Below are 17,956 nucleotides of genomic sequence, written 5' to 3' on the forward strand. Positions count from 1 at the left end.
CTCAATATTTATATACAACCATGACAAAAAAGAGAACCCGTGACCTCATAGTAGCATTACTCTTTATTTAATTTATTGTACATTAGGAAGCATGCCACCACACTCCAACAATCTTTATCATTAAAACAGTTTTTTTTATTTTTTTTGGGTAAATAATTTTTCTATAGATTAGTCTTCAACCATTACTTTTGCATAATTCTGTCCACAAATTAGCATTGTTCTTGCATCCCCTGAACTTGACAAGAAAATGTCCAATTCCAATTTTTTTTTTTTTTTTTTTTTAATGATGTTGAAAACATCGTCTTGTAGACAGAATCTAAACTTAGATTAGTTCTGATACCGTCTGATTTCATAAATGAAAAGAGACAACACAAAAAAAAAGAATTGTAGGAGTAAAAAGTCCCAAGTCAATGACGAATCTATTGCTCTACTTAGAATAGCTAATTTCTAAAGAAAAAAGGATGAAAAAAAATCCTAAGATTCGTCGGATGAGGATTACAATTTCTTTCAAACAGAAGAAGAAGAAGATTTAAGATTTCCATGCACCTTTGCTTTTAATTTGTGTTTACAAGCACCCAATACACCAAGATTTTGACAGACACAAGGTGCATGCAAAGAGGCTGCTCAAAACTCATTATGTCAATTTCTAGTTGGCATTGGTGGTTGATCTGGTGACTCCTTAAAAATATGAACTTTCTTTTCAAACCAAAAGTAAAATCCCGATTGATACACCCTCTCTCCCTCTCTCTCTCCCCCAGCAAAAGGCCACACAGTTTTTTGTTTTATGTAGAAAGTAGTGCTTACACTCCAACTTTCATAGTCAGCTCCAACCCCAAGTTCATAGCCAAACCATAAATTCCAAATAACTCAAAAACCAGGCCAAAAAAGGCGCTGACTAGCCTTCCCACCCGGCATATCCCATCTTCTTCTTTTAAAGCTTAAGGTTTGCTGTGGCACAACACAAGTTAACACTGTGTGCCCCACAGCACCAAAACCAGAAGGAAAGTAAGGGAAAAACCACATGGTCAATCTTGCTCCTCGAGGGTGAAAAGGTTCAAGGAAGAAAACCGGATCAATCAATTTCTCCTTCCTCCGCATCTGCATCATTCACTGCATCTGGAACACTCTGGGGCACAACTTCTTCCTCCTCTTCATCATCCATCTTCATGTATAATCCAAGCTGCTCTAATGGATTACTACTTCCCTGGAGTTTAAAACTACCCAGAAGATTTTGAGAATGATCTGGGCTTGTCTCATCTACAAAGTTCTGTGAATGTTCGTCGGGAGCAGCTCTAAGCATTTCTAGATCCTCCAGAAAGTGACAATTCTCATTAATATCAACCGTCTTTTCCATCTGAGCAGGGGGTAAAAGAAAGTTATATTTGAGAGCTATGAAGAGATTTACATTTGGCTTCTGATGCATTAAAATGAGTCTATACCTGTTGCAAAGCCTTGCGTGCTGCTTCTCTCTCGAGCTCTCTCTTCCTTTTGGCTTCAGCTGCAGCTTCTTCATCAGCTTTCCTACGAGCTTCTTCTGCTGCCTTGGCTTCTGCTTGTAACCGAGCTTTCTCTGAAAACACCGGAAAGGCAAAAACATTACATGGACGGGCTAAAAACAAAATTGATCAGACTCAATTTCACATACCAATAAATATGCAAAAGAGTATAATTTCATGGGTAAGGTACAAATTCAAACCTTCTTTTCTCCTCCTTTCAAGCTCCTCTCTCTCAAGACGCAGTTTCTCTGGATCCTGCTTTTCACCCTGAATTCAACATATCACATGTATAATAATCAAATCCCCCATACTACGCACCAGAAATTGGACCATAATGTGTCACAAGTACCCTTAAATTGTAACCAACCTTCTGAAGGGTCTTCTCTCGAGCTTTGAGTATGGTGTCTGCAAAACGGTTTCTCAATAATGCTGCACGGTAAAGCTTTTCTGGGGAGACTTGCCTCTCGGATGGAGCACTCTCCCCTAAAATGTTATATAGCATGATGGGTAAGATGACGCTGCAAAACCAACAGCACACAGTTTCTTCATGATTTTCATTGCTTACCCTCTTGACGGCCATCGGCCTCATCAGCAAGTGACTTAGACTCACAATTCTGCTCGGCTTGGCTTGACCCATTTAGCAGATCTGTAAATGTCACAGGATAGAATAATTTCAGGAAAGAGTGACTTAAAAAAGAAAAGGCTCTTACCTAGAAAAACCAAAATTTCACATAACCAAATAACTGTTTACCTATGTCTGGATCACTAAGATTACTCGTCTTCTCCTTTAAATTTGCTCCAGAACCCATGGTCTCCTACCATAGGGAAAAAAACAGGAATAATGTTAAGTATTCGGCTCTAATCAAACCCATACACATTGTCAGAGCCAAAAACCGTGAATATTTAACCTGCAATGTAACCCCCCTAACAAACACACAATAAATATAATAATATTTCAATACCATGATATACCTTAGCAGTACTCACAGGAACTGCAGCCTTGGCACCATCAGATTCAGTGCCAGACGAACTTCCCGAATCTGAATCTGAACAAAAAGAGTCCAAATGAGATCTAAAGAATTTTTTTGTATGTATCTATATATGTGTTAACAAATTCGAAGTTTAAATTAGTGCTATCCAAAAGAATAGCCCATTCTTTAGGAATTTAATACAAGCATTCATCTCTTCCACCTCTCCACCCAACCAAAAAACACAAAGAATGCTTGGCATAATTAAGAACACAAGTTATTGCAATAAAACAAAGCTTTTGTACTTGAATTACAATTCCAGTCAAGCCAAATGAAATTATATGAATGAAATCATACAAAACGCAATACATTTTCCACCAAGGGCAAATAATACAGAAAATTAGCTCATCCCAAAGCTTAACATAAGTATCCCAGTTAAGCTATTAGCAGAACAAAGAGATTAAGACATAAACGGAAGTCAAATGCTAAAAGTTCCCCCCACACCAAAAAAAAAAAAAGGCGAGAGAGAACATAAAATGGACAAAGTGAGAACTCTTAAGGTACACACACGCGTGCAAACAGTCCCAATCTAACAAATACATCAGATATCCAGCTTCCTTTATAGACAATTCCCTGCGACTTAATAAATTTAACTTTGACAAATTTCAAAGTACATCATATGTTTCAGCATTTTGAGAATTTAAAAGAAATCCAGGTGCCCGTCACTCAGCAATGTCCAGTCACTTGAATTTGACTTCCTTTCAAATCTATTAGGTAATCCAATATTTCTGAAAAGATTAGCAGGAGATAATGCACACATCTGACTTGGCCAAAATGATATTTTGTTGGTCAGAAAGTCATCTCACAGCCACATCTGAGGTTCAGAGGTGTAAGATTAGACCGCTAGAACACAGTGCAGAACCCAAACCTCAGCCTGCAGACTATCCGTATCCATATCACTGGACCAGTTAAAAACCAGTGATCAGAGGTCAAAAGCAGAGCACACAAGGCTACCCTATTACCTATAGCTGCAAGATCTAATAACTAAATGCATCCAGGGTAAGACAACATGATCATGAATTTTACTGGTAGACCAACTTTAATGGAAACCATTTCAAACAGATTAATGGTAGTTGGTGCTTCTTTTTTCCTAGTTTTATTTGATAAATCAAAATATTTCATTGGAGAACACGCCAAAGAAAAATAATGCAATTAATGTATTCAGGAAGTATAGAAAAGAACTCATAGAATATCAGACATGAAATCACACTTCTCTAAAATTTTAAAAAAAAATAAAAAAACAAAAAACAAAACAAAACAAAAACAAAAACAAAAAAAAAAAAAAAACAAAACAAAAGAAAAAGAAAGACGGAAAACAATAGATAAATTAATTTTCCCAGTCGTCAACCAAACAGTAGACTAAAATATTACTCAACTTGTGAATGAACTCCTCCACATCATGAAAAGATCCCTGTTTCTCTCTCTAAACCAAATCAAACAAAACAGACACACTATCGTATTTCGCTGCACTCTCTCAAACCTACCTTTTCTCTCCAACTGTCAAACCCCCCCTTACACAAGAAGATGGCTGAGAGTCTGTGACCTTGCACATACAACAGCAATTTGGACCAAGTTTATCTGTCAAAAGTGGTCAACTGCAAGGATCTTCTCATACAATGCCGTCCGACAAAGACTCCCACATTATGGGAGTTTATTGCATGAGATCCATGTTTTGGCATTTTTCATAAACTCATAGTTGTAGTTATGGATCGAATATGAAGACAAGGGCCCGCATTGAGCATTGCCGAAGCTGTTAAATTTTTCCAACCGCACACACAAGGCCCGAAACGTACTGAACTACAACTTTTTCCAACGGAATCCAATAAATGTGTATTTTAATGATTTTTTTTAAAAAAAATAAAATAAAATTTAAAGATCATTTAATACAAGTAATGGCCAGTACATGAAACTCAAATCATCGTTGGTCTTAAAAGCTTAACAATTTTTGTTTGTTACTAAATTAAAAGGTTAAAAAAAATTAAAAAATAAAAATTTTAAATTATGACACAAAACTCATTAATAATGATTAATGAAACAATTTATTTGTTAGATCTTGGAGTGGTTTGATCCAAGAATTAGGAGAAGATTTTACTTTTTTTTTTTAAGATTTAATTCACATATTTAGGACTTGGAATGGATTTAGAGGTGAGAGATGGTTGTTAGAGATGGGGAGGATGAGAAGGAAAAAAATTAAAAAAAGGTGGGATTGTTAAGTCATCTATTGAAACTCTTCAATCACCACATATTCTTATTTTCCAATATGACAACCAAATCCATTTTAAAGAGATTAGAAATCAACAAAGGAAAGCAGGGGAAAAAAAAAAGTTGAATGGCCTTTTTTTCTTCATGACAAAGTATCATTAAAAATCCCCAAAGTTGCAAAAAGCTGATAGTATAACACCATTATTTGCCAAATAGCACAAAACCTTCTTCCCTATATCTACTTTCTTAGCTACCAAGCTCTTTTTCAAACCCTTTGCCAAAAAGAAAAAAGGAAATATTTCAGAAATTTATTCTATTCACTTTTCATTTTCACTTGATTTAGACTATACCTTAAATTTGTTGTTTGATATTAGATCATGAGAGGTTATTGTTAAATCTTGTTCTGAATCTAGAGATATGAAATCTATCATTTTATCTCGTTAGTCAAGAAGTTAAACAAATATCCTAAAGAGAATGTATCATTTCAATTTATCCTAAATTTGAATGAATTTTATCTTCTTGGTCAAGAGTACAGAAGTTAAACAAATATCCTAAAGAGAATGTATCATTTCAGTTTATCCTAAATTTGAATGAATTTTATCTTCTTAGTCAAGAGTACATATTATCACATATAAAAGAATTTTCCTTTTTTGGTTGTACTGTAAGGATGTTGTGTGATGTTATTAGTAGAATTTAGAAGCATTATATTCTATTTTAGGGTAAATTAGTCCAACCTCCACTGAGGTTTGCTCAAATTACCCTCAGATTAAACTAGTGGAAAAAATTGGTCAACCTCCCTGGAGGTTTGCTTGAAATAGCTCCAGAACGGGTTTGTAATTGTTATACCATCTCCACCCCTACTCTGGTAGACAAAACACCGACTCCGCCCCATGTACTCCGTTTAATTGCGGGGTAGGCCCGGTTATGACACTTTTATTATGTAGTTATAAAAAAAAAAACTAGCCCAATGTGCTCAAATTGGACTGATAAATAAGTTGGCCCAACTTTTAAATTACTAAGTATTGAATTAACAGGCACTTCCAGTAAAGTAACAAGAGTCTTACAAATATAAAATATATATTTTATACATAAAAATAAATAAATAAATAAAAATAAATTAAAAGATACATATATAATCAGGGCGGGGTCATCAATAAATCCGCCCCCGCCCCAAACCCGCTTCGGGTTTTCAATTATTTTACCATACTCGTCCCACACCCATTTAAGGGCCACTAAATCCACCCCATTAGGGGCGGGGGCGGGGCAGAAACCCGCCGGGTCAGAGGAAATTGCCATCCCTAGATGTTAGGGCACGGGTTTCATCTTTAGATATATAATATGTGGGACTATAACGTTCAAACTTCAGATACGAATATATGTGTATTGTGTGTAAATATATGTGGGTGCATGTATATATTCAATTTCAGTCATTTGGGTGGTTCCGTTTGGTGATTGGTGTCACTAGGGCAGTTTTAGGGAGAAGGAAGAGAGGGTGGCGGTGGTGAGAGAGAGTGAGTGGAGAGGGCGCTAGCGGTGGCAAAGAAAGAAGGATGGTGACGGTTGAGATAGGTGGGGCTAGGGGGTGGTGGATAGAAAGAATGGATCAGTTGGCAGTGACATTGGGGGTAATTTAGCTTTTATAAGAGTTGGTCATTTACATTAGTTAAATATAATAAATTACGTACGTTGTTTAGAGATAGTTTGGTAAATTCAAGCTTGCAATTAATTCTTCTAACAGTGGATAACTATGACGGGTGTCACAGTTATTTTTAAAATGTTTAATCTGGGAGTAATTTGGACAAACATCAAGGGAGGTCGCAGTAATTTACCCTCTATTTTTTTTATTTTAAAATTTATGATTATTAGTATAGTGTAATAAATTCTTACATTAATATTTAGAATATGTAATTGAACATAAACTATATATAGCTATACCATTTTAATTTTATTTTTTATTCACTGTTTGAATTATTCTAGTTTATTTTATCGACGTTATATAGATTAAAAGAAATTGAATACAAAAGTCAATAAGCATATTAAATTAACAATAGATTTGTCTTGCAAGTCATACAGTGCAATCATTACGTTATGGTAGTCATTAGCATTACATAAAACCTTATTTTTTCCTACCCAACAAAACCCCTCCATCTGGTCCCACATACAGTTCTGTTTATAAAAAAAATAAAATAAAAATGTCTACTGGCCTCCATGACAAGGGAAGAAAAAAAAGAGAACACGATTTACATGGACGGAAAATGATTTATAAACCGAGCAAACTCTCCGATAACCAAGGACAAGGTCGAGGGTTCAAGTCCCTATGGGGGTAAGTGGGTGTGTTTCTTGCCAAGGTCAAAAAATAAAAGAAAAAAGGACCAAGGTTCCGATGCATTAATAAAGGACCCACACATAGAATGATTTATAAACTAAGCAAACTTGCCGTTTCCAAGGACCGAAGGTCTCCTAGTCATTTGATGCTTTAACGATGCAGATGACATCATATGATATAATGAAACACCTTTTGCTCAAAATGACAAAAATACACTTCACTTTTCCTGACATGGACTATTCACCATTGCATCAATTTTTGTTCGTTTTTTAACTACATAATATTTTTTTTAGCAAGTGAAATAAATGAAAATACCCAACAAAACGAAACATACGCCCTTCGAATAAAAAAATATGCAATCACCATATAGAATATATTCACAGCCCTGTTGACCTCCTTTAGGCCATGGGGAAAAATAAAACAAGTGGGATTTCTACTGTATTCAATTCAAATATACATTAGCACCCAGAGGTACAAATTCCTGTCACCATAATTGCAGAGCAGCCCTCGATCTAATTGAAAGATCAAGGTCATGTTGAATGCATACCTTAAAAGACCTCAATGTTTGAACATTTATCCATTTGTTTCTGATAATAATCCAATATATGCTCAAATTCTTCAACACCACCGCCGACAGTGAAAACTCTCCTCCAATTCCAATATCCAATCTAAATTCATGTTCTTCACTACTAATAACCGTAGTGACAATTATGCTTCGATTCCAGTAATCAACTTACTAATCAATTCCTAAATTTATGGCCTACTTTTAACACCACTTTCACATCTTAATGCTGTTACCTCAAAAGATAAAACCATTACCAATCAATCTTTCACTAATGACTATCATTTGAACTTTGGTTGGAGAAAATATTAAAACCTCCCAACATTCTGACAGGTAAAATTATTTTAAAACTGACTAAATTAAAACTTGGTTCAACAACATTATAAACTGTTATAAGTTATAAAAACCATAGCCAACTAATATATATATATATATATATATATATATATATGGATAGCCCTCAAAATAAACCACAATGAAAAGTATCAGTATAGCTACCACCTATCACAGAACTGAAGGAAAGGAATTTAGGGCAAATTGCGTAAATCCCCCTTCAACTTTCAATTCATGGCAAGAAACCCCCTGCAGAAAAAAGTTGACATAAAACCCAGCTAACTATTCAATTTGTTGCAAAGTGATGTTATTATGACGAAAATGACCCTTGATATAAATTCAAGGAAAAGATTTCTCTTAAAATAAAATTAAAATTAATACAAATAACTCATTCGACATAGTGGTATTAAAATTTTTTTGAAACTTTTAAAATGGTGCGCCCATAAGAAAATGATAATGCCTCGGAATAATTTTTAGCTCTCTTTAAGTTTTTTAGCCTAAAATGAAAATCATTTTAAGACCACTAAATTTTCTTAAATTTACATTGAATGGCTTTTTCGTATTATACTTTCACTTTAATTGTGTGCATTTTATAAAATTTTCTTAAAGACTTATCAAAAAAAAAAAAAAAATTCTTAAAGTTCTATTTTAAAAAATTACAAAGGAAACAAATTAAAAAATATATTTTTTAATTTATTTTAAAGGGCATTTGCGTCATTATAACATCACTTTGCAATAAATTAGATACCTAGGGGTGTTTTATGTCAACTTTTTTCTTTAGGGGGGTTTGTTGCCAAAAATTAAAAGCAAAGGGAGGTTTTATGCAATTTGTCCAGGAATTTAGTCAGAAAAAAGGATAGTACCGCTAATTGACAATGAATAAAATATATGTTCCTTCGTAGTGTAGGAAAGGTTTTCAACACATTCAAGCCAACACATTAGCAATCTCTTCAAATTCCACAAAGCAAGCACTCACAAACAACATAAATGGATATAGCAGCATAACAACCAACATGTTTCAATCTATAAGCAATATCTTCACGAACCATCAAATTAGCAATTCCTGCTTCGGCAAGAAATGGCATAAGCATGTGTGCAATGTGCATATGAAGTGCATATGAAAAAATACACGGTAGACATTTCAAAAATGTTGTATCACACTCTAATAGTAAAGACTTGTTCAAGAAGGAAGACAAGTCATTTCAGTCAGATCTGAACTGAAAAAATATAAAATAAAATAAAAAAGAGTATCTAGAACACAAGAAACATTCACACTTGGTTAAGTATCATGCAAGTAAATGACAATAGTACATAAATATTCTTCAAGACAAGATACGGTATATAAAATGCGAGTCTAGCGTAAAAAGCAGTTGTCATCATAGTACTATATATCCCCTGAATACATCTTAGGGTACATACCATAAAAGCACAACACATACATCATTAAAATACTTTTCTAGTTCTAATAAATTAAACATTATAACATTTTCTTGAAAGTATAATAGTAATGTCTACATTCTAAGAGATAATTTCTGATGAAAAGAAAGCAATTAAAGGCCTCTGTAGTTTCATTTGCTTGGCTTTATGGACGCCTAATTTTACTTCTTCCTTCATACTTGGAAGACAAAAAAAAATTTAATAATTGATGCCAGATTTGGAGGGATTTATAACCAAAAAGATGTCCCAGAATAGTAAACATACCTTGTTATATTATAGACTACAGTTATAACTACAACTACTGCAACAACAAATTTTCTATTTTCATTTTTTTTCTAGGGAAATCAAAGGAGTTTGTATCTAAATGAACTTCAACAGACTCTGATTTCCTAAGTTGGACATGAAAAAGAGAATCTTTGACAACAAAAAGTCGTAAAACATGTACCTTGCAGCACATCTGTTTTTGCCCCAAAAATACATAATATATCATGCATAAGTTTTACCATTTCTTTCACTTTACTTTAAATATTCATCCTGAAATATATTATACTATAGATGTAAAAATTAATCAAAATGACGTAATCATATAGTCTACAAGATTCATGAATTGAAAAACATGCACACCTATTTCTAATTAGCCTTAGATAATATATACCAACAAGATAAATAAATCAGAGTTGATTTATAGCTAGAAAAACCTCTCATGTCATGCATATCGATCAATAATTATTTTCAGCTATCATACTAGAGTGTTAATTTCCATTATTCCGTTATGAATTCCATTAACCTGAGTTGCTTCCCAGCCCAAATGTTCTATGGGTATAATATTAAATTTAAAACCTTTAAATAATATAATTATAATCACTCACATGGCATAGATAAAACATAGTGAGCTGGAAGGAGGCAAGCAACTAAACAAACAAAAGAAAGAAAAAATAGGAGATACAATCTAGTTTGGTTGAATAAGCCATAAAATATTTTTTTGGGTGCACGTTATTGTGCATGAATGTAGATATGAAACATATGTACACATATAATTTGATGACTACTTTCCTAGTCCCATACTCATTCCTTCAATACAAATTTTCTATATGTTGTTAGAATTTTTTTAAATATATATGGTCAAACTTTATATACATATTTTTTAATAACCTTTCAATTGCATTTTTCACAATATTAAAAGAAATTCTTACTAAAAGCTCAAGGTTTACTGGTCACATGTTAACATATTTCAAGAAGTGACAGCCATGCATCCAAAACTAAGAATTTCATATTCCAATCATATACATGTCTGAAATCTTCAAAAAGTGTCCATGCCTGAAACATACCCAGACACAAACACAGCTCCTTGTTAGAAATGCCTGTGCTTCTTACAAAGATGCAATGAATTTATCCAAATATGTTAGGGTCATTCCACACACTGTAATTATATATTTATATATATATATATAAAGAGTTTCAAATTGGTCAAGGTAAGAAATAATCTTTTAATAGATTTCATTATGAAACGCTTTCAAAATATTTTTAATTTGATCCCTCTTGACAAAGTTGATAAATTATTGATTTATAAGTGGGACAACCATCTGAAAAAACAGGTAAAGCAAAAGATAGAGACGGACAGACAGACAGCTCTAAGTTTACATAGATAAAAAATGATATTAGATGTTTATATGCTCCAAAATTCAAAAGCAAAAAATGAAGTTTAACTGAGAAGAATATAATGAAGGTACAAAGTAACACGAACCACTGGATGAAGAGCCTGACTCACTACTGGAACTGCTTGAACTACCGCATTTACTGTTTCTAAGGGCTGCATCTTTCTCTATCTCTACTGGAGGGTAACTTGAGATAGCAGGATCATTTCCACCAATATCTACATCCTCATCAATGGGATCGTTGGCTGAAAGGATAAAAAGTCCCCCCAAAATAAATAAAAGAAAAGGATATCAATTCCACATCAAAGTCTATGGAGTGACACATCCCTTCACTAGTTCAGCATTTGAATAAAATGAATCTAATTAAACAGAAAACAACCTTTACATGGTTGTACTGATAAATTGCTGAACCCCGATTCATTATGAAGCTGCACAAAGAAAAATTGCTCCAATAAGATATAGCACGGAAAAAAAAAAAATCACATACGTACACACCTACACGCACGAACAAGCAAACACACAGGGGGGAGATATATATATATATATATATATATATATAGAGAGAGAGAGAGAGAGAGAGAGAGAGAGAGAACAGGGTACCTCTATCTCACATGGTTCAGCTTTTCCCTGCTTTTTCTGCTTCTCTAGCAGATAGTCATCTAAAAGCTTCCGCAACCTGAATAAAGTTTCATCACTCAGAGCATCAATATCAATCTCAATCTCATCTTCACCTGCTTGATTTGCACTAAAACTTTGCTCTTTCAGAAAATCTATAATGTTTTCTGGCAATTCTGCCAATAAATCCTCTAATTCTGTGCTTAGTTTATGCTTCTCGGAATCAGACATAACCTGCTTTACAGGTTCTGCCTTAACCTTATTGTAAACCGATGCTACTTTCTTCTTCTTAGAGGGAGGCATTTGAGTAGCACGTTCAGTTTGTATGTGACTGGTTGATCTTGATGGCACCTGAGCTTCTATTGTCGCAGGAAGCTTCTTCTCAAGAGGCTTCCATCTCACTTCAAAGAATTTTCTGAGTGTGTCAGCCATGATATGGACATCATTTCCAGGTGGGTTGTAAGTCATTGCATTTGAGAAAGTGAGCCTCACGTCTGCCGCAAAATCCAGTGGACTCAAATATTTACCTGTTATTAACTTGCTTTTCACAGTCCCCAAATCCATTGGATTCTTAATAACATTGAAATAATCTGGAATGTTCAACTTAACCACATCTACGGGAGTGTTAAATACCCAACCAAACTGATGTGACATCAATCGATTCAACAATGTTTCACACTGCTTCATCAACATAGCATTTGAAGTACTTGATGCCACCGCCTGCTTCACTGATTCAAACTGCCCTGCCACAGGCCGCTTTGTGCGGGGCACACTCCGTCCCGGTGGAGCCCGTTTCTTCCCTTGTGGAACCGACACTGACATTTGGAAGCTCTCTAATGGCGGTCTCTTTTGTCCATCACTGCAACTACGAATATCACTAGAGGGTGACAAAACTATGACATCGGAACTCATAGAGTCAATTTTCTTCTGAAGAATCCTAACTTGTTCAAGTTCACTTTTCAATCTCAACTCTAAATCCTTCCTATCAGACCGCGACATCTTTGACAGTGATAAAGATTGAACAGGGACACCGTATCCATCGAAACTATCCACATTCAAACTAATGCATTTCCTTTTGGGGGCACACGAATCCTCTGATGCAGTCATCTCGGTGTCAACTCGTCCTGAACTACCAAAACCTTCTGATTCCGCCATAGTTTCAACAGCATGACGATAATCCGGAACAAATCCAGAAACATGCCCCCTAGAATACTTCCTTGTTTTCCCTGTCATTTCAGTAAGCCCTTTCTTCAAGCAAGTTTTTGATTCCCTCTGTCCAGTGTAATCTATGGGAATAGTTGGTGCCATAAGATGAACCCCCAATATCTGCACATATCAACTTTTGGGCTTAAGATTCAGTCTCCACTGTCTATTTTAAAATCCAACTTCAAAACTACAGTCTAAAGCCAAATATCTAGCTTTCGTTTTGGAATCAAATTTACTTCATGCGTTTCTGTCACGAGCAATTCTTCAATTTCGTTGAAGTCCAAAAACGTTATAATCAACAACAAAAACAGTTACCAAGAACCCAGTTTCCCCTAGTTTCCAAAAAATTCAAACTCAAAAATTGATGTTTGTTCACCAGCAAAACCAATTGACCATGACAAGCACTCAAAAATAAAATAACGAAAACAATAATCGAATGCGGACTCCAATAAAGTAATCACTGACTTAATCCCAGCAACAAAATATTCGACGAATTTTTCACAACCCAGAAGACAATAGCAAACCCTAAATATGTTCTCTTTTTGGCTCCAGACACTTATTTTGATTCGGATCAAAAACTCTTCGGCACAAAGAATGAAGAAAAGAATAATCCAAGGAAAATTGAATCCTACACTGAGTAGTGACAAAACTAAACCTAGATCGAACTATTGAGAGACCAAGACACGAAGCTTAAAAGAAATATGTTTCAAAAACTTGGATACCCTAGAAAAGCTTCACACGAGTCCAATTCAAAACCTGGATCTCCTTGGCAAAGCCGTGGGCGTGGATGTGGAGGCGTTTGAAACCCTAGAAATCCTTCTTCAACAATCTCCGCGCGATAGATGTAGAGAGAGAGAGAGAGAGTTGTAGAGAGAGAAAACGAAATACTTTGCGATCGCTAGGCTTGTTTGCTCCTCTACTTAAAGGCGAGTTGCCTCCTCGCCCGCCGCTATTCGATCGATCCCAACCGTTAATCAAAACAATTTATAAGTTAACGGCTGATGCTTGTTTCTCCTTTCCTACCCTCAGATCTAGATCTGACGGTGCTTAATTTTCACGATCACGCTGTTTGATTAATTAAAAACAAAGCTAATACCACTATATAATTCAATCACTAAAGTTAAAACTAGAAAATATCAAAACCTACCCTCTCGCGTATATAATAAAACATACTCGCTTTTTTGAAGTTTTTAATAAGGAAAAGTCTTGTCTATTTATGGGTGAGTAAGTCATCTCTGCTTACCATTCTAAAAAGTAATAAATAAATAAAAATCAGTGAGGTAGCTGAATTTATTTCAAAAAAATTTCATTGTCCTTATTTATTACTTTCTTGATTTTATAATTAGAAATTATTTGTACATTTGTAATTGAACCACATCAGTTACAAGTATGATGACCTACTCATGGATAAATAAGCAAGTTTTTTTCTTATTAAGTAAGACATAACAAAGAACAATACTTAGAGATAGTGATTTGATTATCATTTATAATTTAATAATTAAAATAGAATGTGTTAATTTATTATTGGTTTACATTAGTAGTCAGTATGATGTAAACCTAAGTATTATTCACAAACAAATATCATGTACTCAACATACTCATTAAGTATTTCAATTAAACGTTTAATTCATAAGGAATAAAGTTTTTGTACAATTAAGTATCTTTTGATCTATCTATTGCTTAAAATTATTAATGATTTAATTCAAACAGAAATTTATCTATCTTATTATGGTATATGTCACTTATTACACCATGTTAAATGCTTAAAATTCAAAACTATATAAAATTATATCTTTTGTTTAATTATCACTTAATATATAAAAATATATCTTTTATTCTTAAAATCTTCAGTACTTGAAAGCTGCTCATGCTAAAAATTGAATTTTTTTTAAACAAAGACTTTTAAATAGATGACAATGTTTGAGGGTCTTGTCGAATTTTTTACTTTTTTATTATTGTTATTAGTTTTTCTTTTTTTCCAACATTAGATCTATATGTGGTATGTTTTATACGTGTGGGGTGTATAGGCCGAGTATGCTTAATTAGGTACTCTCACGAAGGTGGATTGACAACGTGTCGGTCTTGACTTTTAACGCCATGTGACGCGGCAAGTGAGCTACTTCCTTTCCCACGTGCTTGATTGCGAAGCTGGTCTATGCTTCTTGGTTGGCTGTGTGTCAAATAAATTGTATGCCAAGATATCACTCTTAAAAAAGGAATGGTCACATTAGTTTTCTCCTATATCCCAAATTTACTCATAAAAAAATTTCAAATATCCCTAATTTACTTGCCAAAAAAATTTCAAATATAGAGTTGAAGTAGCACTCATTTAAAATACAGTTAAAAGAGACAACTAAAAATTAATGAATTAGTCTGAATGAGAAAATTGAAATGGTTAGAAAGGTAGTAATAGACTCTGGTTCAAATTTTATGCATGCTAGTTCATTTGGAACTTTCCTTTTATGACAATCTTCATACATCTTTCATTCATTCGTTAATATAAATGTCATTTTGGTTAAATGAATATGAGATTTTTGAAAAACTAATTTTACTTCGTGATGTCATGTTGTTAGTCTCCTTTATAACATGAATATGGCATTTTGAAAACATGACTATTTCATATAATAAGAACAGACTTCACCCTATATATATATAATATTAGCTCCGGGTTATACCAAATTGAATAGAGCAAATTTAAGTACTAAAATTTGTTTTAAAATAGCACAAAAAAAGAAAAAAAAAATTCCTTCAAGTTTCTCAAATTTGAATTCGAAACTGTTAATTTGGTAAATAATCCCTTATTAACAAATTGTCCTTTGTTTCTTTTTTTCTTTAAATTGGATGGAAATGGACTATATTTTAACCAATATTACTTTTTCTTATGGACAAAATTATTCCCTACAAAAATATATGGAGTTAGGGACTCAAACAGGGGGAAATGAGTTTGAACTATTTCAATAGTAGATATTTCTGAAGTCTTAGATTTAAATTTGGATACTTTTGTTATTTCAAATTTATTTTATAATTTTATTTCTTAGTTCTCCTTTTTTAAGGTTAGTTGTGTAAATTAAAAAATTACCAACATTTGAATGATACATGAAAAAATTATCAACTACTTTCAGGATTAATCGCAGAAGATAATACCTTCTTCTTCAACTTCACAACCGAAGGAATCAAATTATGAAGAAAGTAATAAAAAATAATTCAAAATAATAGTGATACTTTTTGAACTCAAAATAAAATTATTTTGAATGAAAAGAAAAGGAAAGAAATATTAGCATTTGTAGCATCTCTGTTCTAATCAGGGACGGAGTCAATGAAGGCCTAGGGGGGCGCGTGCCCCCCTGAGTTGGCTAGCAACTTATTACATATGTGGTAATTTTTTAAAAAAATTCCATATATATGAAAAAATTTATATAGTAGCCCCCCTCAAATTTATAATTTTTAAAATTATATTCTTATTTTTTCTTTATTTTCTCTTTTACTCTTCACATTCCTTAAATTTCCTTAGTAGAAAAAGTCAAATTTTTCTTCCTCAATTGAAACTTTTTAACTATTTCCTATTAAAGTTCTTTCATTCTTTCCTTTGATATGTTAATAAATTTCTTTTTCTTTGTCTTTTTTAATTTTATAGTTGTTATATATATATATATATACTCTGTATTGTTTTTTTTTTTTTTGACAGTGTGTCCCCCCTCACTTGAAATCCTGGCTCCGTCACCGATTCTAATCAATGGAATTATCAAAAGAGCTAGAAAGAGGAATGGTAATGAACCATCATCACTCAATATGGGGGAGTAGGGATATATACGGTTCAAATTAGATTAGTTTAGGAATATTTTGGAATCAACTAGGTCTTAAAAAATTTATAAAAATTAAAACCAAACCGGACTATAGAAGCAATGGAACCGAATCGGGAGAGAATGGGTGTTCGATGCTGGTTTTCGGAATGGATGCTGCTAACTGCCAAGTCTCAATTTATCATTTTGTAAGCCTATATAAGGCCTTTTGGTTTGGGCCAACTTGGCCCATTACTTTAGTTTTACTAAATTACTTCAATGAGTTGATTTGGGCTCAAAACCAGGTCTTTTGAAGGTTAAAACCAACTCAAAAACTGAAAGTAAAAAAAAAAAAAAAAAATTCTGAAAAACCAAACAAGAAATCAAACTTTAATTACTTACAAATATGTTTGGATATGTCATTAGATGCTTTTTTGTTAAACTGAAAATTAGATTTTTGGTGATGTTGTGTTTGGAATAACTGAATGGGCATCTTGGAGAAAATTTACTTTAAATTTTGAATTAAATTTTTTTAATTTTCAAATCTAAAGTACTAATTTGGTACTTCCAAATATAAAATTAAAACATTTATATTTCATCACAAATATATGGAAGTGTGTGTTACTTTTCTTCCAATTAATGGGTTGGTTTAATGGTTAGAGAAAAACGTTGGCATAGGTTTATAGGAAATGATAAGACCTCTAAGCTCATTAGTATGTAATTCCTTATTTTATAATATCATAATTATTTTTTTCACTACATTATTTTGTTTTTTTTTTCGAGTTATTTACTTTATCTAATTTTTTTTTTTAGTAAAAAAGATAATTTATTCAATAAAAACAACATGTATCAGAAATAAAATAAAATATTACTAGGCTTAAAGGGTTCAAGAAATAAAAAAGAAAAATGTGATCCAGGTTAGGAAGCTTGTTTTTTTCCTATCATATTTTTACCTTGCAAATATGATAGTCTAATTGTTGGCTTTTTATTGTCAAAGGTAATAGCTTAGTGGTAATTTTTTACCTCTCAAAAAAAATGATGAAGGTTCAAGTTCACGTACGGACAAATGAATACCTGAATTTCTTGTCATTGAATAAATAAATAAATAAAACAAAAATCAAAGCCTATAATTAATTAATATGAGCCAAGTTTAGTGTTTAGAAGGAAAACTTTGTCGGAGCGGCTTTTTGTGCCTGTTACTGAACATCTCCACATTCTTCTCTTCTTCTTCTTCTTCTTTTTTGGTAGCAAATATCAAATGTTGGAAATATAATTAGTAGAATTGGAACAAGTTGACCCAAGTAAAGATGTGCTGTG

General features: G+C 33.2%; 1 protein-coding gene across 1 annotated transcript; it reads right to left on the minus strand.

Moving 5' to 3' along the window:
* Positions 1 to 428: 428 nt before the first annotated feature.
* On the minus strand, positions 429 to 13,757 carry LOC132303887 (transcription factor GTE10-like). The gene is made up of 10 exons (XM_059801332.1): positions 11,640 to 13,757; positions 11,419 to 11,467; positions 11,129 to 11,284; positions 2,469 to 2,542; positions 2,248 to 2,311; positions 2,062 to 2,142; positions 1,864 to 1,979; positions 1,697 to 1,763; positions 1,440 to 1,570; positions 429 to 1,354 (listed from the first exon to the last, which is right to left on the minus strand). The coding sequence occupies exons 1-10, from the start codon at positions 12,960 to 12,962 to the stop codon at positions 1,073 to 1,075; spliced, it is 2,343 nt and encodes a 780-aa protein (XP_059657315.1). The 5' UTR covers positions 12,963 to 13,757; the 3' UTR covers positions 429 to 1,072.
* Between the last annotated feature and the right edge of the window lie 4,199 nt (positions 13,758 to 17,956).

Source organism: Cornus florida, unplaced genomic scaffold (assembly GCF_030987335.1).
Source record: "Cornus florida cultivar Cherokee Brave unplaced genomic scaffold, ASM3098733v1 CherokeeBrave_3.0.0_Hap2_Chr04, whole genome shotgun sequence".
Taxonomy (NCBI): Eukaryota; Viridiplantae; Streptophyta; class Magnoliopsida; order Cornales; family Cornaceae; genus Cornus; species Cornus florida.

Bases quoted from the DNA above. Each gene is read 5' to 3' on its own strand.
- LOC132303887 (XM_059801332.1), bottom strand. From the start codon at position 12,962: ATGGCACCAACTATTCCCATAGATTACACTGGACAGAGGGAATCAAAA. The intron at 2,312-2,468 runs GTATATCATGGT...TCCCTATGGTAG, and splicing joins TTCCTGTGAGTACTGCTAAG to GAGACCATGGGTTCTGGAGC. The intron at 2,143-2,247 runs GTAAACAGTTAT...TGACATTTACAG, and splicing joins TCTTAGTGATCCAGACATAG to ATCTGCTAAATGGGTCAAGC.